At 55.2% G+C, this 27,991-nt stretch overlaps 2 protein-coding genes across 2 annotated transcripts; one reads left to right on the forward strand and one right to left on the reverse strand.

Annotated features, from left to right (window-relative positions):
* Positions 1-27: 27 nt before the first annotated feature.
* On the reverse strand, positions 28-25,745 carry Rtn4r (reticulon 4 receptor). Its single transcript, XM_036197504.1, has 2 exons — positions 25,225-25,745; positions 28-1,711 (listed from the first exon to the last, which is right to left on the reverse strand). The coding sequence occupies exons 1-2, from the start codon at positions 25,244-25,246 to the stop codon at positions 312-314; spliced, it is 1,422 nt and encodes a 473-aa protein (XP_036053397.1). The 5' UTR covers positions 25,247-25,745; the 3' UTR covers positions 28-311.
* On the forward strand, positions 24,359-27,958 carry LOC118589857 (translation initiation factor IF-2-like). Its single transcript, XM_036197505.1, has 2 exons — positions 24,359-24,476; positions 24,925-27,958. Exons 1-2 carry the CDS (start codon positions 24,453-24,455, stop codon positions 25,942-25,944), a joined length of 1,044 nt encoding a protein of 347 aa, XP_036053398.1. The 5' UTR covers positions 24,359-24,452; the 3' UTR covers positions 25,945-27,958.
* Positions 27,959-27,991: the final 33 nt, after the last annotated feature.

Here is a 27,991-nt window from a genome sequence, read left to right on the forward strand (position 1 = left end):
CACCCACAGTACCGCAGCCCAAGAGGCCACAGCATAAGAAAAAAGCTCTTTATTCCACGTCATCCGATATTTTACACAAAGTAAAATAAAATTCATATCTCTATATACCGCAATCCGGGTGGGAGGCGGCGTTCTGGAACAAACGCCACCCCCGGAACCCTGTAAACATGATGGGGTGGAGATGTGGGTGGGCTGGTGGGGAGGCATCTGTCAGGGAGGGCCTGGCCTGCCCCACGGAACCTGTCCCTGGCTCTGGCTGGCGGCATGGAGGGAGACCCCATATGTACACACACCTGATGGCTGGTGGCTGGTCAGCAGGGCCCGAGCACTGTCCAAAGTACCAGTGCAAGGCCCAGAGGAGCAAGGCTGCAGGCCAGAGCAGGCAGGGCACCTGAACCCTCTGCTTCCCCGGCCCCACTGCTTCCACTTCCTGCTTGGCCCAGACGGCAGTGGCTGCGCGTGCGATTCTTTCGGGAACAACCTGGCCTCCTGCGAGGGCCGGTGGTGGGCAGTCCTGGTGGCTCGGAACCCCCAGGCCGCAGAGCAGTCAGTGGGGGCTCTGCAGAGCTGGGCAAAGTCCCAAACGGAGAGTCATTGATGTGCCGTGGGCCTGAGCCATTGCCTGGTGGGGTGTCACCAGGAGGCACACGTCCCTTGAGTGCATTACCAGCAGAAGCCGGCCGTCCAGGTTCCAGCACTGAGGCTTTGTCTACAGCGTCTGGCTGGCAGCACTTGGGGAGACCCAGTAGCTCCTCATCAGTGAGCTGAGTGGTCTGGATTGGGTGGAAGGGCCCTGGAGCCACGACACAGCCCTCTAGGTCACTGGCAGCCAGGCGCTTAAGATCACGGCCAGCCAGGCGTGGGGGCAGGCTGCAGGGCACCTCTGACGAGGAACCTCGGAACTTCTGCAGCCAGGCCCAGAGTGGACGTGCCCGGCAGTCACACACCCAGGGGTTGTCATTGAGTCGCAGGTACTGCAGAGACCTCAGGGGCATTAGGACCTCTGCGGGTAGCATGGAGAGGTTGTTGGCAAACAGGTAGAGGGTCATGAGTCGGCCAAGGTCCTGGAAGGCATGCGGATGCACACGCATCACATGGTTCTGGTGTAAGAGGAGGCGGTCAAGACTGTGCAGGCCACGGAAAGCGTGCTCAGGCACGCTTGGGATACGGTTGCCATGCAGAAAGAGGTGTGTGAGGTTGCCCAGGTCACGAAAGGCATTGTCGGGCAGCGCCTGCAGATTGTTGTCTTGTAGGTAGAGGTACTGCAGAGCTACCAGTCCACGGAACAGGCCGGGACCCAGCTCCTGCAGGCCACATCGATCTAGGTGCAGTGTGTGCAGGTGGCCCAGGCCACGGAAGGTGGTGGGGTCCACAACACGAAGCTGTGCATTGTCGCTGAGGTCTAGTTGCTCCAGGAGGGTCAGGCCAGTGAAGGCAGTGGCATCAATCCGGGCCAGTGCATTGGAGTGCAGCCACAGGATAGTAAGATTTCGGCATGAGTGGAAGCTGGCAGCTGGCACATGAGAGATGCGGTTGCCATGCAGGAAGATTCGCTGGCTGGAGGCTGGGATGCCAGTGGGCACAGCCTGTAGGCCCTGCTGGGGACAGCTTGTTGTCACCTTGGGCTCACTGTAGCACACACAAGCACCAGGACATGGTGCTGCTACCCGCCAGGCCTGTAGCCATAACATCCATGCCAGCAGCCGGCTTCCTGTAGGCAGAGGAAAAGGTGATCAAACCAGGGCCCTAAGAGGTGGGAGCTCATGCTGGAACCAGTTCTCAGGGAATTGGGCAGGGTCCAACCCTGCCAACCCTGGGAATAGGGCTGTAGGACCTCTGCCTTCCATGACACAGACAATACTGGGCTGGAAGTTGTCCTTGGAGGCACATATTCCACACTGGTGATCAATCATGCCTGCACCCCCAATCCTCATGCCACCCTTCCTCACACACCTGCTGGCATGATTGTTGCACTGTTGCTCACCCCATAGGGTCACCCTAGTCCGTCACCAAAAACACGTATGGGAAGGCCTTCTGGGGCAGCTGCACACACCATCTCAGGACTCCAGGGCACACAGCCCCTGGGTCCCGGCTGCTGTTTATCTCCATTGGTCTTAGCCTTATCCTTGGTCTGGCCGACTCAGCCCCACCAGGCTACTGGTTAAGATGGAAAAGGGGAGTCTGAAAAAGACCGGAGGAGCAGCCTGAGACACATCCCTAGGCCTACAGGTCCCTTGACCCAGTCTGTGTAGGAGGTCTGAGGCTCACAATCACATCCTGCCCAGCCCCCTACAGCTCTTGATAACCCCTGGAATTACAGAGAACCCCCTCATGCCAAAATGGGAGCTATGCTTGAGCCCCTGAAGAGCTTTGTCTGTAGGGGTCTCCTGAGGCCTGGGGTAGTCTCCTTATTAGCTATCTGAGGAAGAGGAGCCTGGGAGCGGGGAAGGTGGGGAGGGAGGGCCCCTCCCAGGCCCCCAGGGCAGGCTGCTCCCTCCTCCACACAGCCTCCCTTTTAAGCACTTCCTGACTTGGCTCTGAACACCTTCTGCAGCCTCCTCCCCCGGCCTCATTCTCCGTTCCATCCCTTCCCAGCCTTCCTGCCCATCCTGTTACCATTCTACCTCCCTGGCGGCCCCAAGGCATAGGCCCCATCCTAGTCCCTGGGCCAGATATACCTAGGTGTGGCCAAGGACCAGGGCTGGGATGCCACATTCCTAGGAAAAAGCTCCTTGGCCTGTCACTAGAGCCCCATTCCTTCCGATGCGATGCCGAAGGCTCTTTCAGGAGTGAGTCTATTAAAATGTGAATCCCCCTGGGAGGGTTATGGCTTATCAGCTAACACCGTCATTGACAGCTAACTCCTGTGTTGACAGCTAACACCTTTCCTGGCAGCTAGCTAAGAGCAGGATTCTGCAGACAGGAGGCCAAGGCTGGCTAACTGCTTGGAGGTGGGAAAGACCAGGAGCCAGCCTTCCCTACCCAACCTTGACCTCTGGGGACTGCTACTCCACACTAGGCCCCTTACCACAAAGGGTCCTTGTCTGGCTGGTGCATTCTGTTGCTCAACTCCGGAGCCCCACAGGCCAGGCAAGCTTTCAGGCTCCTGGAGCCCTCTTCTCGGACTCAGTGACTTTATTATAGCAGCTTGGGTTTGCTGGGCCTGGGGTCATTTGTTGGCAGCTATGGTGGCAAGTCAGGCCTAGGAGCCCCCAACCCATGGATGCCCCCCCCCCCCCGGCTGGCCATGTGTGGGTTGCACTTGGACCTGAGGCTCTGTCTAATGAGGCTCTCACATTCTCTTCTTACATGACCTCCCTGGGACACCCCTTGATGCCTTAACTGCTGTCACAACCTCAGGACCCAAGGCTGTAAGTAGGAGGCTTTCATGCACCCAGGGCCAGGCTGGAGATTTTACCAGCATGGGTGCCTGGGAAGGGGGCACATCACCGGCCCTGCCATGCCACAGACTGCCTACTAATGCAGAATGCCATGCTGCCAACTGGACCTCACATACACACCAATCTCTGTGCCATCCACCACACCAGTGAGTGGTAGGCTGTAGCTCCCAGTCCTGAGGTTGCCCAGCTCAGCTGGGGTCAGTGGGGGTCCAGGGCTGAGCCACAGTAGGGAGGTGGACAATTGGAGGAGCCGCTGTGTGGTGCTCAGCCTCGCCAGGCAGATGGGAAGACACAGCTGTGTTCCTGTTGGAAATCAACTTCTGAGAGGCGGCCCTTCTCACTCACCCTGTCAGCACAGGGGCTGGGTGGGGTAGGCTCTTCTGCTGTAGCCACAGTAATTGGCTCTAGCCTGGCCCCCCTTGGGGCCTGCCTGCTGGTCTCCATGGCAACCCCTGTGCTGAGCAAGCATGAGGGGACATCTTTTTATGAGATAATCAAACCCAACTTTGCAGCATAGCTTGTGTTCACAGCAGGGTTTTGGGGAAACACCGGACACCTGACCAGGCGGTGAGGATGTTCCCTGACCCCACCCCAGGGCTGCCATATTCAGTCTCTCTGTCTGCTGCCTTGCACGGCCTGCTTTGGCTCATCCTTGTGGCTTCTGCAGTGCTTTGAGCCACAGGCCTCCGAGTTTCAGGTCTGGACCCCCATACTCTGTTTTCACTCCAAAACCTGCCCACAGATTCTCAGTGGAGACGTCCTTCCTTCTGGGGAGCAGCCTGGCCCTCTTGCTCCCCTGAGGCCCCCACCAGTCTCTTTCATGTTCCCATGGGCAGAAAGTGGTCCTGGAGGTCCATCCCTCTCACATGGAATCCATGCAGAGACCCCTCAGGACCCTGCAGCCACTTCAGCCAGCCTTCCAAGCTATGCACAAAGTGGTATTTCTCCAGCTATACCCAAGTCAATTTTCATCAGACTTGTGTGTGGGGCTCCTCCAGGGCTTTTCCGTGGGGAACTCACTGGCTGTTGGAACTGGGTCATGGCTAGTGGCTTAGCTCAGGTCATCTAGGGAGCCACAGGGACATGAGGTGATAGTGGGAAAGGGCTGGCATTCTAGTGCACATGGCTTGGAGATTTCCCAGGGAGGGCAGTAAATGGATACAGACCCTGGGGTCCTCCTCCACCTGAGGCAGCCTCATCAGGCAGGATACAGCCACTGGGCTACACTGGGCTACACTGGGCACTCGGCATCCGCACCAACAGCTCTTTTGAGTCAAGAGCCCAGAATCACACTCATTGAGGAGGGAGGAGGGGAAGAGAGGAAGGAGATGGGAGAGGGAAGAGGACCAGGGAGGAAATAGGAAGCAGAAAGAGGGCAGGGGCAGAGGGAAAGAAGCCAGGGAACTGGAGGATGTGAAGGGAGAATGGGAACGGGAGGGACCGGGTAGGGTGGAGGCTTCTGGGGCCTTGCCCAGCCGCTCTTGCGCCAGCAGGCAGGCACTGCTGAGGTCAGCAGCTCACCTCAGCAGCCTAGTGAGCTGCTGAGCCGAGAGTGCCTTCTTTAGCATCTACCCAGCCTGCTGCGCTCTTGCATTCTCTCCACCCTAGCCTAGCCTAGCCTGACATCCCGTGGGGATGTCCTCTTGTCCTCACCTGATAAGGCGAGTGACTATGTAGGCTGACAGCTTCACAGACCCAGGACACTGACTTTTGTCTTTGGGTCCTGGTGTCTCTCTCAGTGACCACCCCCACAGACTCTGGAGGGTCCAAAAGCCTTAAGTCAGTGCCTCAGAGAATCAATCTCCTTCTCTTTCTATCACCATCATCTATTTACAAACCAGGAAACCGAGGCAGTGAGTGTTGGAGCGCTGCTTCTACATGGAGGCAGTTTAAAAGGAAGGGGAGGCGAGGGTGGGATGTGTGTACCTGGAGGGCTATCAAGGAGAGCCCAGCCAGCCCATGAAGGACAACTGCTATGTGGCCAGGGCAGTCAGCGGGTGCTGGACTTCTGGCCTGCTGGATAGGTCTGGGGGCATGAGGATCTCCCATGCTGCCCACAGCTGGGAGGATATCTCCTCCGATACACTGAGCTGGAGTCAGAAGGCTGTAGAAGGGGCTGCCTGCTGAGGCAGTGCAGAAGAGACCACAGTTACAAGGCAGAACAGCTCAGCCTACAAGACCAGAAATAGCTCTGGGAGAGGGTGGAGGGACCGATGTCATCCCCACACTGCAGAGAGTCAAGACACCTTCTCTGGGCCCACTCCCCACTCCTGACAGCCCATCCCTCCTGACCCATCTGTAGCCCCATCTTCACTCATTTCTCACACACACTGCCCACCTTCCACCCGTCCTTGGGCCCACAGACACATGCAGTGGCAGCTTGCATTCACACTGTGCTTTCTGGGGCAGGAAGATGGCAGCAGCTTCCACAGAGGAAGGCCACCCTGTATCTCTAGGGGTGTGGTCACCAGCATCTGCTGTCCTGTCCTGGTCCCTTGAGGCCTTGTTTCTTATTGATCTTAATTATAGAGCAAAACAGGCAGGCCAGGTCGATATTGGTAAGGTCACTTACCACAGCCGGCAGATACAAGACCCAAGCTGACGTGTCCCAATGGGGAAACTGAGGCCTTGCATGTATTCTAGCTGCTGGACACCATGCTGCAACTGGAGCAGAGCTGTTGGAAATGGCCTTTGACTGCGTCCAGTTATCCTCTTGTCACCAGAGAACTCAGAGAAATCCACCTGCCTCTGCCTCCTGAGTGCTGCAGTTAAGGGCACGCCCCACCAAGCCCGGTCCTTTCCATTTTATTGTTGAGACACAGGGGCATGAAGTTGCCCAAGCCGTCCTTTAACTTGTGATTCTCTCACCTCAGCCTCCCAAGTAGCTGGGACTACAGGTGTGTGCTGCCAATCTCTTCCAGGGATTCATTTTTGGTCCCACTTCCATTACCTAAAGGGCTCCAGAGCCTCACCAGGTTCTGCAATATATTCTACCCTGATACTCTCCTCCAGACCCGCCCATGAACTCTGCTCTGCTGGCCTATGGTGCCAAGCACCTAGAGGTTCTGCCTGGGTGAAGCCCATTGAACCTAGAGACTTCAGTGTCCCCTCCCCAACAAGAGGCTAGTGGCCCCCATCAGGTGGCCAGCAAATACCTGCTGCCTAATTACCTGCCTCCCACCCCAGGCCTTTGTGGTCCTGCTGCTAATTCAATCCATCTTCCAGTCCGGACTTCAGTCCCCAGGACACTAATGAGCAACCAACCAATGACTGGCATATCCCTACCATAGGTATCCTATGAAGGAGACCTCCTTAGGCCATAGTCTAAGCCCCAGGACTGCCACATAAATGCCCCTACCCCCTCCTCCCATCTGATGCTGCCCTGGATGGAGTGCTTAGCCCGGCAGGCCTATAGTTCTGCCTTCTGTGTCTCATATCTGTTTCTGGGACAAACATCCCAGACTGAGCCCTGGGTCTCCCACCCGATCCCCAAATCTGCTGTTGACCTGTGAGGCCTGGAATGTCAGCATGTGGGATAAACACGAGACTTGGGGTGCACGTGGGAGTTATATATACTTGGCCTCAACTGGAAGATAACATATGCTAGAGGACATGCAGTCAGGTTGGGGAGGGCAGACACAGAAATGTGTTGTTAGTACACGTGGTATGCAAAACAGGATGAATGTATTATAGAAGCCAAGATCCCTTGGGCATGGGGCAAAAATGAGTTGGTACAAGGGGGCTGTGCAGACTTTGGGACCTAGAGGAGGGTCTGCTACCTGCAGCAAGAGGAAGTAGATGACAGCTCCCCACGTGTTCTTGCATTTGTAAAACATGATCAACTAAGCAAGGAGGTGGCCTCTGCCCAGGCTGAACTTACTTTGCTATTAAAAAAAAGAATAATAGTATTGCAGGTCTTGAGGCCATGGTCAGTTTGCAGCCTCTGGGACCCACCTACTGTGCCTCTCGGCCACTCATCAGGAGGGAAGCAGGCAGACAGGACCCACTGGAGAAGGTCAGTTAATAGCGCCTCTGTACACCCTGCTAAGCTGGGCTGCCCCAGTCTCCAGAGATCTCTGTCACAAAGGCAGTGGCAGTGGCAAGGCAGGCAGGGAGTGCCCGTGGGAACAAGTATGCCAAGAGGAGGCATACAACCCCTTCAGCTAGATGCTCCCATTGGAATTACCTTTCAAGGCCAGAGTGCTGAGACCATGGAGCTAGAAGAAAGGCTGAGGGGCCCCGGGCAACCTGGCCCACGAGCTGGCTGTTACATTAGCAATAAGCTGGTTTTTGGCATGCAGCCACATCTATGTGTCACCCACGATCCATGGCTGCTTTCGGTACAGTGATGCTGGCACAATACATGGTGTGGCCCTCTTACAGGAAGTTTGCCAATCTGCTTTGAGACTGAACACCTACTGTGTGCAGTGTTGCAATCTTTGCACTCATGGCCCAGACAAGGCTACTCAACCTCCTGACTGAGGAAAAGGAACCTGAGGGTCAAAGAAGACCATCACTGTCCTGCCAAACACACGAGGCTGGGCAGGCTGAGTACAGTGGTCTCTCACCTTAGTGCCCCATTAGCAGAGGAACACTGGGCAAGATCAGCATTTGGGAGGATTGGAGGTCGAGTGTGAAAGGGAAATAGTGAACACTGAAATTCTGTTTGGGCCATGGAAAATCAAGTATCTTGCTGAAGACACTGTCAGCAAGCAAGAAATTAAGCATGCATAATGGAACACAACTCAGAAATCAAACAGGGAAGCTGCAGCAAGATGTCACAGGCTAGCCTTGGCTAACAGACATTCACAGTTAAGACCAAAGGAGTTACTATGGATGAGAATACTTAGCTCAGGAAAGGTGAAAGCAATACTTTTTGATAAACAGGAAGGTCTGGACCACTTCTGATGACCTCAGAACCAGATGCTTATGCAGACCCATGGCCAGGGTCACAAACCGAAAGTGGGCATCTCTGTGATCACTGTCATCACCAACACTATTGTCACGATCACCACCATCATCACCAGGACTGTTGCCATCACCACCAGCTTCATTAATGTCGCCAACATGGTAATTACCATCGTCACTGTGCCACGGTCATCGCTGTCCTTACCACACCATCGTTGGCATCGTCATGGTGTTAGTCAGCTTTCTGTCACTGTCACAAAAGCTGAGTCCACTTTTAGGGAGGTAAGGTTTATTTTGGTTCACAGTTTTAGAGGTTTGGGCCCATGGCAAGGCAGGGCATGGCAGACATGCACAGCAGGGGAGTTACTCATTTCACGGAATCCAGGAAACAAAAAGAGAAAGAACAAGAAGGGGATGGGGCCTTACATGCTTTCAAGGGCACACACTCAGTCACTTAACTTCTTCCCCTAGAGCCAATCTTCTAAATATTTTACCACTTCCCACCATGGACTGGGGCTAGGTGTTCAGTACAAGGACCTCTGGGGGACATTCAGGATCTAAAACGTAGAAATTACTACCACCATCACTACCATCACCATCATCACCACCACCACCACCACCGTCACCACCATCATCACCACCACCATCACCACCATCATCACCATCAGCACCACCACCACCATCACCATCATCACCATCACCACCACCATCACCATCACCACCACCATCACCATCATCACATCACCATCACCATCACCACCATCACCACCACCACCATCATCACCATCATCACCATCAGCACCACCATCACCACCACCACCACCATCAGCACCACCATCACCATCACCATCAGCACCACCACCATCACCATCAGCACCACCATCACCATCATCACCATCACCATCATCACCATACCACCATCATCACCATCATCACCATCAGCACCACCATCACCATCACCATCAGCACCACCACCATCACCACCATCACCACCACCACCATCATCACCATCACCATCAGCACCACCATCAGCACCACTACCATCACCATCATCACCATCATAACCACTACCATCACCATCACCATCAGCACCACCATCACCATCACCATCAGCACCACCACCATCACCACCACCATCACCACCATCAGCACCACTACCATCACACCATCACCATCAGCACCATCAGCACCATCACCATCAGCACCATCAGCACCACCACCATCACCACCATCACCATCACCACCACCACCACCATCACCATCAGCACCATCAGCACCACCACCATCACCATCAGCACCACCACCATCACCATCAGCACCACCACCATCACCATCACCATCAGCACCACCACCATCACCACCACCACCACCACCATCACCATCAGCACCACCACCATCACCATCAGCACCACCACCATCACCATCACCATCAGCACCACCACCATCACCATCAGCACCACCACCATCACCATCACCATCAGCACCACCACCATCACCATCAGCACCACCACCATCACCATCAGCACCACCACCATCAGCACCACCATCACCATCACCATCAGCACCACCATCACCATCACCATCAGCACCACCATCACCATCAGCACCACCATCAGCACTATACGCATGATAAGCAGCTACAAGCAAAGAATTTGATGGAAAACACACTGAGACAAGCTTGGAGCACTCATGGAGAGCAGCCGGCTTCACACAAAGGCAGGGAATCACAGGTCAGCGAGCAGGGACCTTGTCCCAAGGAGGTTCCATTCTAGCACCAGAGGTTTGAATCCATTCAGGAGTGTCTTGGATGAGCAGCTATTTCCTAGAGGGGCACTGTCACGGCCACCATAACTTCAACCTCACTGGAGGCTCAGTAGCAAGGCAGGACAGAGGAAAGATGAAGGGAAGAAGGGAACATTCCCGGACAGCTGTCTGCTGAGGGTCTCTTGACCTCCCTTTGGTACAACCCCCAAGCGGTGGTGTGAACGAGAACGGCCCACATAGGCTCATATATTTGAATGTTGGTCACCAGAGAGTGGCACTATGTTATTAGAAGGATTAGGAGGTGTGGCCTTGTCGGAGGAAGAGTGGCAATGGGTGTGGACTTTGAGGTTTCAAAAGCCCAACCCAGGCCCGGTCTCTCTCTCTCTGGGAATCAGGATGCAGCTCTCAGCTCCTTCTCCAGCACCAGGCCTGCCTGCTGCCATGCTCCCTGCCATGCTGATAATAGACTAAGCCTCTGAAACTGTAAGCAAGTCCTCAATTAAATGCTTTTTTAAATACAAGTTGCCTTGGTCATGGTCTTTTCACAGGAATAGAACAGTGACCAAGACACCCCATTGCACAGTGAGCAGGGGATCATAACTTCTACTTCATACATAAGAGTCCCGAGGCATGGCAAAACCCAATAGGGTACCAATGAGGCCAGGGGACTAGGCACATAATATGTGCCCCAGGATCCCTGCAACCTTACCCAAGCCCCCAGGGATCACAGGGCAGGAATGGATAGCTACTCTGGCCTTCTTGATCCCTGCAGCAGGCCACTCTTAGCTCAAGCCTTGTTCCTTGGGCTGGCTGAGGGTTGAGGCTCAGTAGGCTCCACCCACTTTTGGAATAGCTGGAGAAGAGGCCAGGCCCCTAAGTCTGTCACCACACCAGCAATGTGAGAATCATGCTGGGCCAGCACCATCACTCCAGGGCCTGGTGCTGCTTTAGCCTGGAATCCTCACTGAGGTGTCCCTAGCAAGGTCTGGGCTGGGGCTAGTGTCCTGTCTCCCTAGAAGTTAGCCTAGAGTCTGACACCCAAGATTGGTGTAGCCAGTCTGTATATCTGGCCTGGGTCACTGTGATTCAGGTGAGGAGCTGGAAAAGGTGAGGCCCAGCTCAACACAGGTGTTGTCCTGGAGCCACAGAACCACCCTGGCTTGGCCTGACTGTTTGGTCCCTGCTCTGTGCAGAGAGTGCCATGTCTGTAGCGAAGGATAGCCCGGCAGGTAGGCTGTGCCTGACACACCTGGAGCTGTGTGTCCTGCCCTCTCTACATTCATCTCAGCATGTTTGTGTCCTGCACAGCCTGCCACACTTTCCAAGAGCCTGGAGCTCGGGCAGCAACAATGCTTCTGCTTCATCACCAGGACCTCTGTTCTCCCTGCTCTACCCAACCATCACCACATAGCAGACTCAGGGAGCCAGATACAGACACTGTCCACTCCCCTCCAGAATGACAGTGACTGAGGAGCATGCCCTATGGAGAGTAGGGAGCAGAGAAACATCCATCTTAGTATATGGGAAGCCCAGGGCAGCTCCTGCTTGATGGTTCAGGACCTGCCAGCTGACATGCGCCATCTCAGCAGAACCCTGAACCCGCTGCCCCCGAAAAGGTGATCAGCAGCCATCACCTGTGTGGAAAAGGCACCAGTGCAGACACCAAAGGAAGTCATTCAAGAAGCGGCAAATAGAGGGTCATGAACAGCCAGAAATTAGGGGGATCTTCTCATCAGTGCACCCAGGGATAGAAGTGGATTTCAAAGAGGAGCAGGGTGCTATGACCAAGGAGTCACCAGAGAACAAGAAAGAGTGTCTAGAAATTAAAAATAGAATTGCTAAAATTAAAAGAATCAATAGAAGGGCTGGAAAACAAGGTCAAGAAAATCTTCCAGAAAGAAAAACAAAAAGAAAAACTGAATGAGATTCAGTGGGCAAATATAGGTCGAATGTGTTTTAGGGCAATTTTGTGAAGAGAAAACAGCAAATGGAGGTTAAAAAATTACCCAAGAAATAATACCAGAAAATTTCCTAGAGCCAAGGACCTGGACCTTCACTGGGCATTTATGGCAAACTTCAGGCTCCTGGGGACTCAGGGAAGCTTGAGTCCAGGAGGAAAAGCTGGTCACAGGTAAGGCAAGGTGGCACCAGAGCCCCCCAGAGCATCCTGGTGCCAGGTACCTGCAATGCTGCAAGACTCCGAAGAAGCTTTAAAATATGGAATTCTGGCCCCAGCCAGTCCAGCTTAGACACATTTACAAACATGGGAGGCTCAGATGGCCTTCCCCTATACCTTCCTCACAGGGGCTTCAGCCAAAGGAAAAACATACACTCACAGAAGTTAGTGTGCTTCTCATGAAAGAAGAAAGTCGTGCAGTGGCAGGGCAAGGGCCTAGGATGGGGCCTGGGGTGGGCGGGGGTGGGTGTGTGTGAAAGATCCTTAACCTTGACCCAATGAAGAGCTCGCTCTCTTAGATGGGCAAGAGGAGAAACAAAAACCAAGTCAACTGCACCCAAGCAACAAAGGACACGTGAAAAGGAAGAGGAAGTGCACCTTCCTGAGCAGAGTCAAACTCGGGTCAGGAAGTAGAGCTGGAGGGCACAGAGCATGGACACCCTGAGCAGGGGCATGCCGTTCACTGGTGCAGGCCCCTGCTCAGCCAAGGGTGGCTGAGAATGTACCTGGGTCTCTGATCCACTCTACATTCTCTGTTATAGGGGCTTCTGCAATTAAGATGATGCTCACAAGTTCACCTCTGCATCCTCTCCCTCAGCCAACCCAGATGTCCCTCCGCATCCACTGTGTTCTGGCTCTATCAACATGGCCAACCCCCACGCAGACACTTCTCACAGTGCTACCTCCCTGTTCAGGCTTTGGTCTCCATCTCAGGCTGTTGTGGGGAGTGGGGACGTAGTTGAAAGTCTGCAAGCGCCATCTTGTATTCAAAGTAGGACTGCAGCCGCTGGGCCTCAGCCCAAGCCTCAGCTTCTCTATTTTCCCAATCCTAAACCTGCAGCAAAGCCCACAGCACACAGACAGGGGCAATGTGAATAAGTAATTGCTCTTTTATTAACGAGTGATAAATTATTCCTATATGATTGTGTGTGATAACGCTTGCTTATTTGAAATCAATTTGGTATGGAAATTGTTGGCGGCTTCTCACCTGCGCGGGTGGAAGCCAGGCACTCTTGCCTCCTACAGAAAAGGAGGTCACTGTATTTTGGCTACATCCTGATGCTGCTGCATTTAGGGTGCTGTGTCAGGCATCGGGGGGAGGGTAGTGGCCCTGGGGCTGTGAAGCCAGGGAGCTCAGGTACCTCTAACCTCACTTCTGGGCAGCACCTCTGTCCAGGGTGCAACATAGGTCAGCTCAGACTCTCAGGGTGGCTTTTCTGAGGCCTCTATCTGCAGCTCTAAAAAGTGCAAAGCTCTGTTGGTAAGGTGCAAATGTGAGGACCCAAGTTAGGATCCACAGCACCCACAGAATAGCCAGACATGGTAGTGTGAACCTGTAATTCCAATATTGGGAAGACAGGGACTGGAGGGCCCCTGGAGCTCACTGGCCAGCATGTTCAGACAAATTAGCATGCTCTAGGCTTGTGGAGAGACCATGTCTACAAAGTAAGGTGAAAAGATCCCCATACTAGTCCAGGACCCAGACTCCCTTTGGGCTGGGAGAGTTCCCTCCCCAACAGGCCCTAAGCCCTATTGGGGACCACTCCAGTGACCATAGCATGGCCAGCAGTGTCAGGGGCCACTCCCAGATCTGGCTGCATCATCTCTCCCATATAATCCTTGAGGACCTGGGAGCCCTGTCACCTCACACGGGTCACACCCAGTGCCCACTGCCCAGCTCTGGCACTGCTTGGGCCACTTACAGCTCTCATTATCAAGCCTCAAAAACCACTTACCTTTTTCCTGGTCATAGTTTCCACAAAACGTGGCTCCATTCTATTCCCTCCCTGGAGCCCAATGCTAGAGGGTCAGAGAGCTCCGCCTCTGCATGGAGGCCCCCTAACCAGGTCCTACTTTAGCACCTCTTCTTGGGGATACATATTTACAACTCAGCATCCAACAAGCCAACCACATCCTCCCTCCACCCAGGCCCCACCCACTCCTCAGCTGTTTTGGGGGTGGCTGCAGCAGGCACTGGTGATGATGACTTGGCCAGTAGGTGTCAGGGGTTAGTCCCAGGTCTGGCTACACTCATCTCTCCCATGTGACTGTTGAGGATTTGGAAGGAAGCAGCGAGGCTGGGTCACCCTTAAGTACAGCTACACCGGCCAGCTCAGTCATCACTGATGCCTCATGAGCCTGGGTTTCTTATCTGTGAGGCAGGAGAGCTGGTCCCAACCTTCCATCCAAAGCTAAGGTTCCCACCTGGCCGCACAGGTTGGCCCAGAGACTGGACAGAGACCTAGCTAGTCTCTGCCATGCACCTTGTTTCTGTCCTGGGCCCTGGGGGCACCATGGAGGTAGAACCATGGCCTGTGACAGGTGTACAGCAGGAACACTATGTATGTTTGGCACATGTGACGACATGCTCACTATGGCAAGTGGCAGACTTTGGGTAGCTGTAGAGATGGTATCCCCCGAGGATGGCCAGGGCTGGAGGGGTACTGATCATCTCCTGACTGGCGGGGGGCTTGTGCACCCAAGTGCTGAGGTTCTGAGTGGCCCTCAAGAGTGGCTTCACTTGTGTGATAGATGTTTGTACTGCTCCTTCCCACCACCGTTTTTTTTTTTTTTTGTTTTTTTTGAGATATTGTCTTACACTGCTGGACAAGTTAGTCTAGAATTTACTGTGTACCCAGGCTGGCCTCAAACTCATGGTGATTCCCTGCCTCAGCCTTCCAAGTAGCAGGATTACAACATGAGCTACAGTGCTAAGCTTCCCCCCAAAACATGTACTGAAGTCCCAACCCCCAGTGTGACTTATTTATTATTTGTTTGTTTATCTATTTATTTTGAGAGCACCAGAGGCCTAGGATCTCGGACGCTTTGTGTTGGGCTTCAGGGAGGAAACAGAATGTAGCCCTGTTTTGTGGAATCATTAGGACTATGAGCAGGGAAAAAGTAAGGGGTTTTTGGGACTTGGTAGTGAGAGCTACGAGAGACCTGAGCTGGGCCCTGGGTGTGACCTGTATGAGGTGACATCCTAGAATAGTTTGGGTCACTTTATTTTATTTTCCTTTTTGAAATGTTTATGGATATTTTGCCTACATGTATGTCTGTGTACCATGTGGATGTAGTGCCCCTAGAGGCTGGAAGAGGGCGTCAGATCTCCTGGGACCAGAGTTACAAATGGTTATAAGATGCCATGCGGGTGGGGACCCAAATGTGGGTCCTCTGGAAGGGCAGCCTGCAAGCATCTCTCCACCCCAGCCTGGAACTCTGTCTTTCTTCCTTGGTCAAATGTCGATGCTTTAGGAGTGTAGCCAGTGTACTCTACTCCTGACATGGCGGTATTTAAAGGGGTTAGTTAGTAGGAGGTGGCTAGGGTTGACACCTCAAGATAAGGTCTTAAGGGTGAGGCTTTGAGATGGATCGGTGGCCTAGCAGAGACTCCAGAGAGGTCATTTCCTACAGCAAGAAAACCATCTGCCCGCCAGAAACAAGTAGCTCACTGGAATCTGACTGCGTTGACACTGATCTTGGAGTACTAGCCTCTAGAACTGAGAAAATTAATTTCTTCCATTTGTGATGCCCAGTTCACGGTATTTTGTTACGGCAGTATGAGCTAATACAACCTCCTTCTCAAAAGTTTGGAGTTTCTTTTCAGGTTTTCAGCCATGAGTATGATCTGGTAAAACCCAAAATGTTTCTAGCATGTTCTGTTTGGTCTCATGTTGGTGCCAGAGCAGCCCTGTGTCCTGAGGCCCCTGCACACCACAGTCAATCTTGTAGGGCAGCCCTGAGTTTATCAGGGTTTGGGAGTCCTGGGTCCACTTGTGTGTGGGGGGGGGGGCAGGCTGAGGTGGGGTCCCCAATCTCTAAGTTTATTCTTTCATCTAGAAATAGAGGTCAGGAAACCTACCTGGTTCATGCAGGGCAGGTGCACTGTGGCTGCATAAGAGGCGTCCAGCTCACAAGCTCAGAACTGCCAGAGGCACTTGGCTTCTTCCTGAGGAACTGTCCTCACCTTGTGGAGGCAAAGCCCATCCCACCCTTCCCTTACCTCCTGCAGGTCTTTGTTCAAGCAGCTCCCCCTTGGGCAAGCCTACCTTGTTCCCAGGCCCATGGCCTCAAGGAAGCTCTTCTTGCCTGAACTCCACCCACCACTTTAAGGAGGCTGGATCCTTCCCACTCCTTCGACACTCCTGGCCTTGTTCCCGCCCACCTTCAGACCTACAGGGCTTCTGTGGAGCCCTCTGGAATCAGAGCCCACAAGCTCTATCCATGGGGCACTAGGGTCCTGGACATCCTGACCACAGCAGGTCTCCACCTTAGATGTTCCCAGGCAAGGACAATGAACAACCTGGCCAGAACCAAGGCCCTGGGCTGAGGGCCTCTCTCTCCCTTTCTATCTGCCACCTGAGAACCACATGTAGCAAATCTTGCCCTCCCAAGGGCTGTTGTCACAACTGATAAAGATGGTCCTATGACCTAAGGGTCTGGAGATGCCGGGAAATTCATCTCCTGAGGTTTTGGGTCTTGGCAGCTGTCTTGGGGTGGGGTGTGCTTAACCAGAGGGGGACCAGGTTGGTTGTGGAGATGCTGGGACCAGGGACTGCCCTGGAGTTGCTGGATGTGACTGAGGCCCTAGGGGATGGGTGGGAATGGAGTAGGCTTCAGTGTTAGGGAGGGCTCTGAAGAGGTCTGATGCCCCCCCACACACACACCTTGAGCCACCTCGTAGCCAGGCTGTGGCTCTGGCAGCAGGTGAAGAATGGAGCGTATTAGGGCCACCATCTGTCTCGGCTGTGATGGGCTCTCTCTACTGACATCCAGGAGCTGTGTAGATGGAATATCTTTATGGGAAGAGTTTTTCTTTTGCCAATTTTCAAACAGGAAGCCAGACACTTGTCACACCTGTCCTCGTGTCAGCCTCTGCCTGACATAAATTGGGGCTGAGGCAGGGAGATGAAAGACAGCCTGGACACGGCCCAGTGTGCAGAGACCACGTGTCAGGCCGCAGAACACACCGCCACGAGGGTGTCCTGCTGGGGCTCGGTGCAGTGAGTTCCTCCTCTGCCTCCTCCCTTCCCCTGCCCAAAGGCCAGCCTGCCCTGGCACCCCTGCCTCCCATGGAGCAGGGAGACATCTGCTCTGACACAGCCAGCCCCCTTCCCTGGCCCAAGCTCCAGTTCCACTGGAGAGGAGGACCCCACACAGAGGGCAGACCTCAGGGCCCCCATCCACTCTGTTGGCACCCACACTATACCTTTCTCTCTTGAGATTTGAGGACACCTCTTTGGAAGCCGGGATGGCTTGGGGAGAAAAGATGTTACAAGGATCTCCAGGTCTCCATTGCCCAGCACAGGGCTGGCCTGTAACTGGTGATGCCAGAAGACTTTGGTGAGAGAAAGGAGAGAGAGGCCAATGCTACCCAAGGCCTTCCTGCAGCGGGAGCCACCCAGAGCCCAGCCTCCATGTGGAGAGCCCAGGGCCCATCAGCTTTACCAAGGGCAGGTCTAGGGCCCTCCCAGAGGCACACCCAGGACCACAGCCCTCGGGGACATGCAGGTAGGCAAGGGACAGTCCCAGTGGGGAACACCAACAGTCCTGCTACTTCCTCAGACAGTGGTGAAAGTCTGTGTCTACAGCCCTCAAGGAGACCTGAGAGATCAGCTCTGCCAGGCTCCCAAGTCACCATCATGGGTGCGGGGTGGGCACCAGGCCACTCTGTACTGTCTGGGGATGGGGCACTGGATACATCTTGGCTAGGGCAGGTGAAGAGTGAGAGATTATCAGGGGGCCCACCAGAGCCCCATGAAAGGGAGCCACTGGTCAGGTCAGTGTGGAGGCAGAAGCAATCGTGAGCACTGCAAGTGGCAGGTTCTGGGTGACCTTGGGCTGGCCTGTAACCCTCTCTGGACTGCTATTCTGGAGGCTGGCCAGGCTCAGACAGCAGCTACCCTGTCTTTCTGTGGAACTGTTTCCAGCCACAGTTTTGGGGTCCACTGCCAAGACTTCTTCCAAGGATCAAGTAGGCACACAAGCTGCCCCTCTCACGGGCTGCCAGTGGAGATAGAAAGTCTACAAATAAAGGAGGTGCTACTCCTGGGTCAGCCAGGCTCCTGCCCAGTGGCAGAGCTGTGCCTCACATTTCTCAAAAGTAAGAAGACAACCCCCCAACCCGATCCCTGACAGAGATCCTAGCGTCTCTCTGCATTCCCTGGCTGCTGCTGGGCCTGCCTGGGGAGAGTGTATCCCACTTCACCCCACCATGCCCTCTCTTCCCAGTGACCACGAACTAGAGCATCACCCCCCTCAAGACAACTGGTGAGGAGTCTCTTGGCAGACAGGCTGTGTGTGTGTGTGTGTGTGTGTGTGTGTGTGTGTGGGGTGGTCCAGACATGCACCCTCAGAGCTATGCACAGGCTTGTGATCAGGAGCTCACAGGGCTCACACACCTATTCCCACTTCCTGTCTGGGGGTGGGGCAAGGGCAGGTGGGACTGACCAAGAGTCAGAGGAAGTACAGGAATTGTACTCCCACCAAGGGCTCCAAAGCTATCCCCAACCTCTTTCCACAGCCAGTTCCCTCGGTCTATGCTGGAGGCACAGGACTGTTGCAGCCTGCTGGGAGGAGTCCCATCATCCGGATGACCAGGAACTGGCCAGCATGGCCAGATCAAACTCCCCGCAGCCAGCTGGCTTTCACCAGCATGTCCACCTTCACACTATCCACATGCCAACAGGGAGGCTCAGGAGCCAGCATCCGCCTTTGGGTTCTGGAGCCTTCACCTGGAGCCATCTTGGCCAACTAGGCTGCCCTTGACTGCCAGTCCTGAGAGCTACCGGCGTGGATATTTCCCAACAGATACAGGGCAAGCGGTGGCCGGGAAGAGTGCTCCTCTTTGCTGACACCCAGCAGCCTCTGGACCTCCCTCTGCAGCTATTTATTTGCTGGGGTGACTGCCCACTGCTCATGTTCCCCAAACCCTCAGGCCAGGCGGGCTGTGTGGAGGATGTGGGTGGGGAGTCGGGCACCTGGAACCCCGGTGACAAGAAGGTCCCCATCAAAGGGTGGAAGAGACAGTTCCCACACAAGATCTTCTGGCCCACCCTGAGAGCAAGCGAGCAAGGCTTTAGGGGCAGCCAGCAGAGGCTTTAGGTAGGCTCAGAGGCCACCCGGCAAGCAGACAGCCCGGGGTGGAATGGAGAGCATCTGTGCCGATAGGCCAGGGAGAGGGTGGCTCTGAGATGGACTTGCAGTGAGGGCTAGAAGGGAGTAAGACAAGAGGTCAGACTGGACACTGGACTTGTCTTTGGAGATGAGAAGGAGGAGGAGGCACCGACTCTGGGCTTGGATGATGGGTGTAGAGGATAGGACACCATCTGGCTGAGTCTGGGGAACCTGGGATGCTCGGGGAAACACAGCTGGGGAACTGTGGTATCAGTTGGGAGGCAGCTGGGTATCAGCAAAGATGAGTGGCCTCACTGGTGTGAGAAAGTGATCAGGTGCCTGTTCATCCCTGCACCACCCAGGAGATGCTCAAGCCGGTGACCCTAAGGGGTGGCCTATCTGGGGCTAAGACGGGTGCAGGCTGAGTGGTCTTGGGCACTAAAGACCTCTAATTGGCCGCACTAGCCTGGTACTTGGCAAGGAGGCACATTTTGAGCACTTACCACTGCCAGGCCAGGTTGAGCTGGACTGGACATGGGGTGGGGGCGGGGCACATGAGTGTAGGGCTGTGATTCCCAGATGCTGTCACCTCTTTTTTGCTTTCCATCCATGTCTCAGTTTTTCTTGTGTAGCTAGTGTGCAGGGCCTGCTCCTGGCCCAGCTGCCAAGTGATGCCACACGCCAGCTCTACTGTTAGCACTCACACCACCCGCCATCCCCCAGAGAACAGTACTCCTAGTATTGAGGAGGACTCTGTGTGTTCCTGGTCCTCAGGGCACTAAGCTGCAAGTACCACTCTGGGAAACAGCCACAGACTACAGTGACCAGCAAAGAGTGGTGAGGCCCAAGGTCACACAGCAAGCCAGCACTGCATGAGCTGATCCTATGGCTGCCGGACTCGGAGGAAGGGGAACTCCTGGCAGGTTCCCAAGCTGGCCCCATCTGGGCCCTGGCAGGAGGGTGAATAAAGCCAGCATCTTAACAAGGTCACAATCGTTGGGACAAATTGAGGACACAGTGTAGGGATTGCAGACAGGTCAGGGACAATCTGAGAGGGCTCCCGGGAGGCAGTGAGCACCCTAGAGCCTCACTCTGGTCTGAGACCCTGGGCACTCTAACATGTTCAGTCCTACCCCCTACCTCAGTGGGCCCCTCACCCAGCTCCAGCCTTTGCCTGACATTTCCCGTGACATTTGCTGCAAAGAAATAGAGTCATAAATGCAAAGGTTAAATTTGCACATTGCCTTACAATGCCAGGGAAACCTGTCCTTCCATCCACCAGGTGCCCCAGGGGTGTAGCTTGGTGTGGGACGTCCTACCCATCCCCTGGTCCCTCCACCCACACAAGGGTCCCCCAACACCATTTCCCTAAATGAATCCACCAGGCCATGAAGCTTGTTGCATAGCTTCCTTGTTGGAAATGCCTGCCCCATCTGAAACCAAGGCCCTGAGGTGCCCTGTGGGAAAGGCGCTGCCCGAGCAGCTTAACCCAGCCTACTCCAGATTCAACCATCAAACCTTTGTGTGAAATCCAGTAAGATCCCATGGAACTCCAAATCCCAGGAGGGTCAAAGAGAACTCTTGGGCAAGCTGCTCCCAATGAGGCTGTGTCAGCTCTGGACACCTCTACAAACCACCTCTGCCAACCTCCACGTGCCAGTGTGCTGAATGGGGCTTACTACCTGGGTCAACTTAGGGAGGCTGACTTCTGCCTGCTCAGCACCTCCCTAAAGACACTTGGGAAGGTGTACCAACAGTCCCTGCTTCTCGACTCCATTTGCTGGGTCTAGCAGTTCTGGGGGAAGGTTATGGGGGTGCATGGGAACACCTCAACCACCTCAGCCTCCAACCTTCCACAGCACACAAAGTACTAGGAGCTATGTGAACAGGGCTGGAGAGAGGTGACCCCAAAGAGTCCGCTGAAGACATGGCCACCCTTACAGTTAGAATCTTGGTATACTTACCATGTCATCCACCTGACATGTATAAAAAGGTGGGGCGGGGCAGATTAGGCCCTGGCTGGAAGTTGGCCCAAGTGTGTAGGAAGGGGCACACGTCCTGGCCCTGATGAGGCCTTGTCAAGATGTATATGGTGAGTTGAATGGCTGAAGGCAATGCAAAAGGCCAAGGCATGTTTAAATGAGTACGTTTTGGTGCATTCTCAGGAAGGGATTCCACACTCACCATTTAAGCATGATTCACAAGAATAGTTCCCGATGTGCAAAGTGTTTAAAATACAGTGACAGAAGAAGAATCTGCAGTACCAAACACCGGGTGTGATGGGACCTAGCCAGGCCCACGCATTCTGGGGACAGGCAGGGAGATGGGGGGCATGTCCCCTACACCCACTGCTGGGCTTCCACTGATGCCGGTGTGGTCACCCTTCACTGTCTGATCAGAGTAGGATCTGCAGGCCACAATGAGCAAGTGAGTGATGGAGGGTGGTGAGCAAATGCAGCATCTGGGATTTGGCCACGTGGATGGCACAGGTGACCTTGGCTGCGTGTAGCCAGGCCACAGGGCAGGCATACTGAAGGGTGCAGAGGGTGCCAGGCCCTGAAGAGATGGGCAGAGCAGCCACACTGGTTCTTATGGGTCTGGGGGTCGAGGCCCTGGCTGGCTGCTGAGAGTTAGGCAGCCCTGCCCGGGGTTGAAAGTCAGGGCTCACAGAATTGGGGAGAGCAGCATAACCTTCACTGACCAGGTACAACGCAGTGCCAGGAGTCTGGTAACTTTATGACAGGGTCAGACCCTCTCATATACTTCTTCCATATCACACACACACACACACACACACACACACCAGTCTTCCTTCTCCTGACCCATTTCATGGATGCGCAGCCTGAGGTTCCTGGGAGTCTTTCTAGGCCACAGCCCCCAGAAGGGCTCCCTCTGCCTCCTTTGCCAGCTGGACCCCTCCCCTCCCAAGGAGGACATGGTATCAGGAGGCTGGCAAGAGGGAGGCATGATCCCACAAACCCTGCCCCTCCTAGACAACTTACCACTTGGAACAAACAGCAGCAAGCCTGGGCTTCTTCACGGCCAACGAGCCAGCCTGAGCCCTCCAAGACTGCAGGCTAAGACCACCTTCCAGGGCCCTGGGCAGCCTCGGGGTTCTCTACTTCTTGTTAGCCACTAGCATGGCTCTTACTCTGTCACCACAGGTCAGTCCTGCCTGAAGGACACAGGCTTGGCAGGGCTACCGGGGCCCTGTTGGTATAGGGCAGAGCCACAGGCTCACCACCATCATGCTCCCTGCTCACAACCTTCTTCAATATCCCAACACATCTTCAGGAGGAGGGAGGGGCTTAAGTTGGCAGGAGTCCCAGGAAAACCCCTGTTGACTAGGAGTTGAAAAAGCGTATTTGGGGGAATTTTAAAGCAGAAATGCTGGGGGCCCAAACTCTTGGGAAAGCAAGGTTTGGTGGCTGAGGACAGCATTTCCAGTACTTGGGAAGCTGAGGTGACTCCAAGTTTAAGGCTAGCCTAGGCCCTGTGGTTGCACCTGCCCCAAAAGCAAAACAACACTTAAAAACTCCTTGGAACAGGGCATGGTGGCACATGCCCTTAATCCCAGCACTCGGCGGATCTCTGAGACCAACGTCATCCTGTTCTACATAGAGACCCTGTCTCAACCCAGGACAAGCCCCATGCCCAGGAGTAACTGATCAGCACAAAATGGTCCTTTTTTAAAGCTCTTTTTTATATTTTTGTCTTACTGAATTTTTCTTTCTGTTGTCTGTTTTGATTTACATTTTTTTGGTTTTTGTTGTTTTTCTTAGGTTTTGTTGAACATGAAGTTGGGTTGGTAGGGAGGTGGGGAGGATCTGGGAGGATTAGGGAAGGGGAAAGGATATAATAAAATATATGGTGTGAAAAATTAAAACAAACAAACAAAGCCACCTCCTTGGGAAATGTGGGCAGACCCCACTGGGCGTCAGCTTGGAAATGCTCCCAACAACCTCAGATTACCAGCAGCTGAAACAGGGAGAGAGCTCTTTAAGAAGACACATTGGCAGGCCTGGTGAGCTCCCCTTTGCCAGGAGGGATCTGGTGCAGACCACACCTGGCTGGCTGAGGTCCTACCATGGGAGCATGCCTTCCTCCCCTGGGCTAGTGTAGGACAAGAGAGATGGGAAGACAGGTCTGGCCTTAATGAAGGGAGTGGCCAGCTGTTACCCACCTGAGCTAGGTGAGCACTACAGAGCAGTGCACCAGAAGGTCACCAGGATGGGACGGTCAATGTGCTAAAGGCAGGGCCTCCCGGAGGCCACACTGGGTCAGATGCCTCAGTTGGCGGAGCTGCAGAGGCAGCCAAGTGTGCTCAGGCTCACACTCCTCGACTGTGGTGCTGACCTCAAGCTGGGAAAAGAATCTTCCTTGCCCAGGTAGGTTCTAGTCCACCACAGGCCATCACTGTCCCCACCCTGGCCAGTGGGAGAGCGGCTGGAAGACTCTGAACCTCACAGCTTGGGCTGGGGATACTGAACAAAACATATTCCCCAGGCGTTTGGTCCAGATTTGAGCAGGGTAGAGCCAGAGCCCTCCTAGGTACACAGGGGCACCCACATCCAGAGGCAAACTGAAATATGAACATGTGCATATAGGCACATGTGGTCATGCACACAATCACATATGTGCAGATACATACCATGTTACACACATACTTGCACACACAGACCCAAGCACTGTGAAGGAGACTCCAGGTCTTGCCCCTCTGTCTGTGGGTCCAGCTGCCCAGAGCCTCCCTACTCAAAACCGGATCACATTTACCTTTGAGTGGGTCCTGCTAAGGGGCCCCAGCATGTGCTAAGCATGAAGATCACAGCAGGCAGACTGCGGAGATGCATGTGTATGGTCATAGGTATGTAGGCAAGGAGTGAGGACAGCGATATGCACCCTTAGAGTCCGTGTGTGTACCCATAGTGTTTACGCATGTGCACACTAGGGCAGATTTGGTATAAGTATGCACTGGAGGTATGCAAGACTATATGTAGCCCACATAGACACGTGCAAAGAAACGTGTGTGCAGCCTGCGGCACCATGGACATCAGCAAGGTAGATAGGGTGGGCACCTGGGGAAGGCAATGTGTTCACTCCAGATTCTCCAGGTAAGGCATGCCCAACCTACACGAAGCCCATCCTCCCTTGCCCCTACTGCGGGGACTTCACACCCGGATGGGAGGAGGGATCCCACAGGGCTGCCAGGGAGGGGGTGCTTCGAGCACCAACGCCCCTCAATGGAGCCTCTCACTCTCAGGAGCCCTCCCGATCTCGGAGGAGGAGGCATTGCTTTGTGTGTGTGTGTGTGTGTGTGTGTGTGTGTGTGTGTGTGTGTGTGTCCGTCCTCGCTACCTGCCCCAGGGACAGCGCTGGGATTGCCCTGTCCTCCACGCCCTCTGCCGCCGCCGACACCCCTATCATCCCTATTTCGTTTGACCCCAAAGAAGCAGCTTCTGAGCTGAGTCCGCCCGGCAGGCGAGATACCCCATCTCGGTCCAGTGCCCACGTTTCTGCAAACCCCGCTTATTAACCCATTCGCCGCCTGTGCGCTCGCAGGTGGGACCCCGCCCTTCCAGCCCGCAGCCTCCACCCGGCCCTGGTCCAACATCTGGAACCTCCGACCCGCCATCCCTGGCCCCGCCGTCGTCGTCAACTTTCCCGCAAAGCCGCAACTTTTGCGGCTGCCGCGGGCTCCGCCCTCGCGGGGCCCAGCAGCTAGCGGCCAGCGCGCGGCGTGGCACTGCGGTGGCCCTCGGGAGCGCCCGGCGACCGGTCCCCGGCTCCGGCAGCGCGGGCCGTGCCCTCGCCCCCGCCGCCCCGCTGCAGCCCGACTCTGGAAGAAGCGCGGACACTCACCTCCGGAGGACGCCCTCTTCATCTTCGGGGTCGAGCGGGGCGCGTCGGGCACTGGAAGCGGCTTCGGGGCGGGCGCCCGTCTGCGCGCGGCCGGGTCCGCATCCAGGCGCCGCCGCTCCGGCCAGGTCCCGGCCCGGCCGCGGGACGAGGCTCGGGCGCTCCGCTCTACCGGGCCGGGCTGGGCTCGCGAGCTACGGGCGCGCAGGGCGAGGGCGGCGGCGTGGACTGGCGGGGAGCTCGCAGCACGGGCCGGGAGAGGATGAATGTTTTATGGGATCATGTGGTTTGACGCGCGGAATCCGCCCGGTCTCCCCGCCGGCCCGGGCGGGGCGGGGCCGGGGCGGGGCCTGGCGCCGGGCGGGGCGCTCACCTGGGCGCGCGGCGCGGGCGCGAACCGGTGGGTACCGGGTGCAGGACCAGCCGGCGGGCGGCGGGAGGGGAGATGAGGGTGCCTGGCGCGCAGTCCAGGTGGCAGGAGGCGCTCAGCCACCCGGTGCACGGGCCACGCGCGGCCCCAGACAAAGGCGGCGCATTCCTGAAGAGGCGGCGGCCCCTGCAGGCGACCGCAGGCACCGCGTCCCGGAACGGGCCGTGGGCGCGGGCTCGAGGGCGTGGCGGCCCAGCCTGGCCGAGTCCCGAAGGGAGTGCTGGGCATCGGAGAGGCGCAGCAGGCCTTTGCGTGGCCCGCTTCCTGCTTGCCCCTTAAATCCCTTTGCTTGAGAACTGAGTAAGAAAACTGAGAGACAGGCTTAACAGTGTAGTGATGCTCCCCTCCCCGGTGGTGAAGCCCTCTATACCCCACCCCCCACCCCTGTCCCAGGAGGGCACTCTGGCCTTGTCTTCCCCTGCTTCTGCACAGGTTCCCATCTCTTTCCTTTTTGCGATGGAGATTATAGAGTCCGAAGACTCCTTTGAACCCACCCTCCACCAAGCCAGACTAATAGAAGTCAACACACACACACACACACACACACACACACACACACACACACACACACGTCTCATCTCCCACTCCTGCTTGGGTGCTCCACCTGGAGTTCCTAAGTGCATTCTGGAAAACTTCAGCTGGCTGCCAGGCCATTGTGTGTGTCTCTCCGGCACATGAGCCAGCCAGGGAGCTGGGTAGGGCTCATGGTCTGCCTGCCTCACTAGGGAAAGCCAACATCAAGTAGGCATGGCATAGCTTGGAGACCGCTGAAGTGGCTGCAATGGCCTGGCCCTCTGACCAGACGTGGAGGTTACACTACTCAGGCCTTCCCTGGCTGGTGTACTGTGTCCCCAACCACACCTTTGCCTGCCTTGACCCAGTCTTGGATTTTCAGGTCACTGGAAAGTGGATTCAGTTTCCAGGCACCTGGGAGGTGAGGTGGACCCAGAATGGGCATTCACAGGCACTTCTCCATTGCATACTGGTCACTGAGTGCCATCAGGTTGGCCCCTGAAGTGGCTGAATTCTCATCCCCCTCCGCACCACATGGGAAGTTTGTCACTCAAGGACAGATGAATAACCCAAGGCCAACCTCAGAGAGCCAGCAGAAGGCCATGGCCTATCATCTAGGCCAACACCTTTCTTCCGGCATCCTTGAATATAGCAGTGTCCAAACCAGAAACTGAGCTCTCCTCAAAGACTACCTCAGGCCGTGTGACATGGCTGAAAATCTGAGGACAAAGCTTGAGTCCTGGGCTACAATCTTGGCACTAAGGTTTGGAGAAGGCATTTCTCTGCTGACTGCCCACTGGAGAGGTAGAGATTGCGACCCCCTCCTTCCATTGGTAGGGCCTGGGATAGGTGTGGGAGAGGAAGGAGAGCCATTGCAACCACGGAGGCTTCTAGAACCACAAGTCTCTCTAATCAAAGCTGTTTGCTCTGGGCTGGGGCCTGGACACCCCTGCCTGCTCACCCCTGCCTGCTCACCCCTGCCTGCTCACAGGTCTGTGTGGTGGGAGCAGGGCCAAGATTTGTAGTGTGAACTGGGTATCCATAGTCTATAGGCATGTTTCTGTGGTCTGCATACCCATTCTGGTCAGGACTTTGGTGCTCCTCTCAGAGGCTGAGTCTGTTGGATACCTGGATGCCGGCTAAGGTGTAGGCCAGCTCTGAAGGGGATCTACTATGGAGCAAAGTGAGCTGGGTGCTGACCAGTCTGCCTCCAGGAGGACATTGCTCTCTTCTGAGACAGGGGATGTGGGAGGTTTAGAGAGGCATATTTATCAGGGTGTGGGCAGTTACTGGGCAATTCAAGGAACAGATCCCTTTGCCAGTGGGCAGGCACTGCACCCTCACACCCAGGGCCCCAAGGATGAGGGAGAGCAGCTGGAAGCTAGTGATGGGCTGGTGGAGGGCTTAGTAGGAGCTGAAGTCTGGTTAAGAAACATGGACAGCCTTAGTTGACCCCTGGAGAAGAGTCAGAGGTCCAGTTGGAGAAGCTGGGCCACTTATTGTCCTGTTGATGAGGTCTACAAGGATTGATTTCTGGGAAGCTCCATTTGGGCTGGAAGGTGTGAACTCTCCCAGCCTCGTGCTCTTGTGGCTTGGGGATCGGAAGAGGATGTGGAGTCTGCAGACAGCTCTCTCCAAAGCCTTGGATATATCAGTCATTCCCTACCTGGGCTGGACTTGCAGGGCCAGACTGGAGGTCTGTCTGGATTGCCTCCTCACCCCTAGGGTTAGCTTCCCCCAGCACTGCCTCCTACAGTGAGACCCTGCACTATTGGTGAAATTAAGGCCACTCCACATAGTTAAAAGGGAGGTTTATTTTGTGGGGTA

Source organism: Onychomys torridus, chromosome 8 (genome assembly GCF_903995425.1).
Source record: "Onychomys torridus chromosome 8, mOncTor1.1, whole genome shotgun sequence".
NCBI lineage: Eukaryota > Metazoa > Chordata > Mammalia > Rodentia > Cricetidae > Onychomys > Onychomys torridus.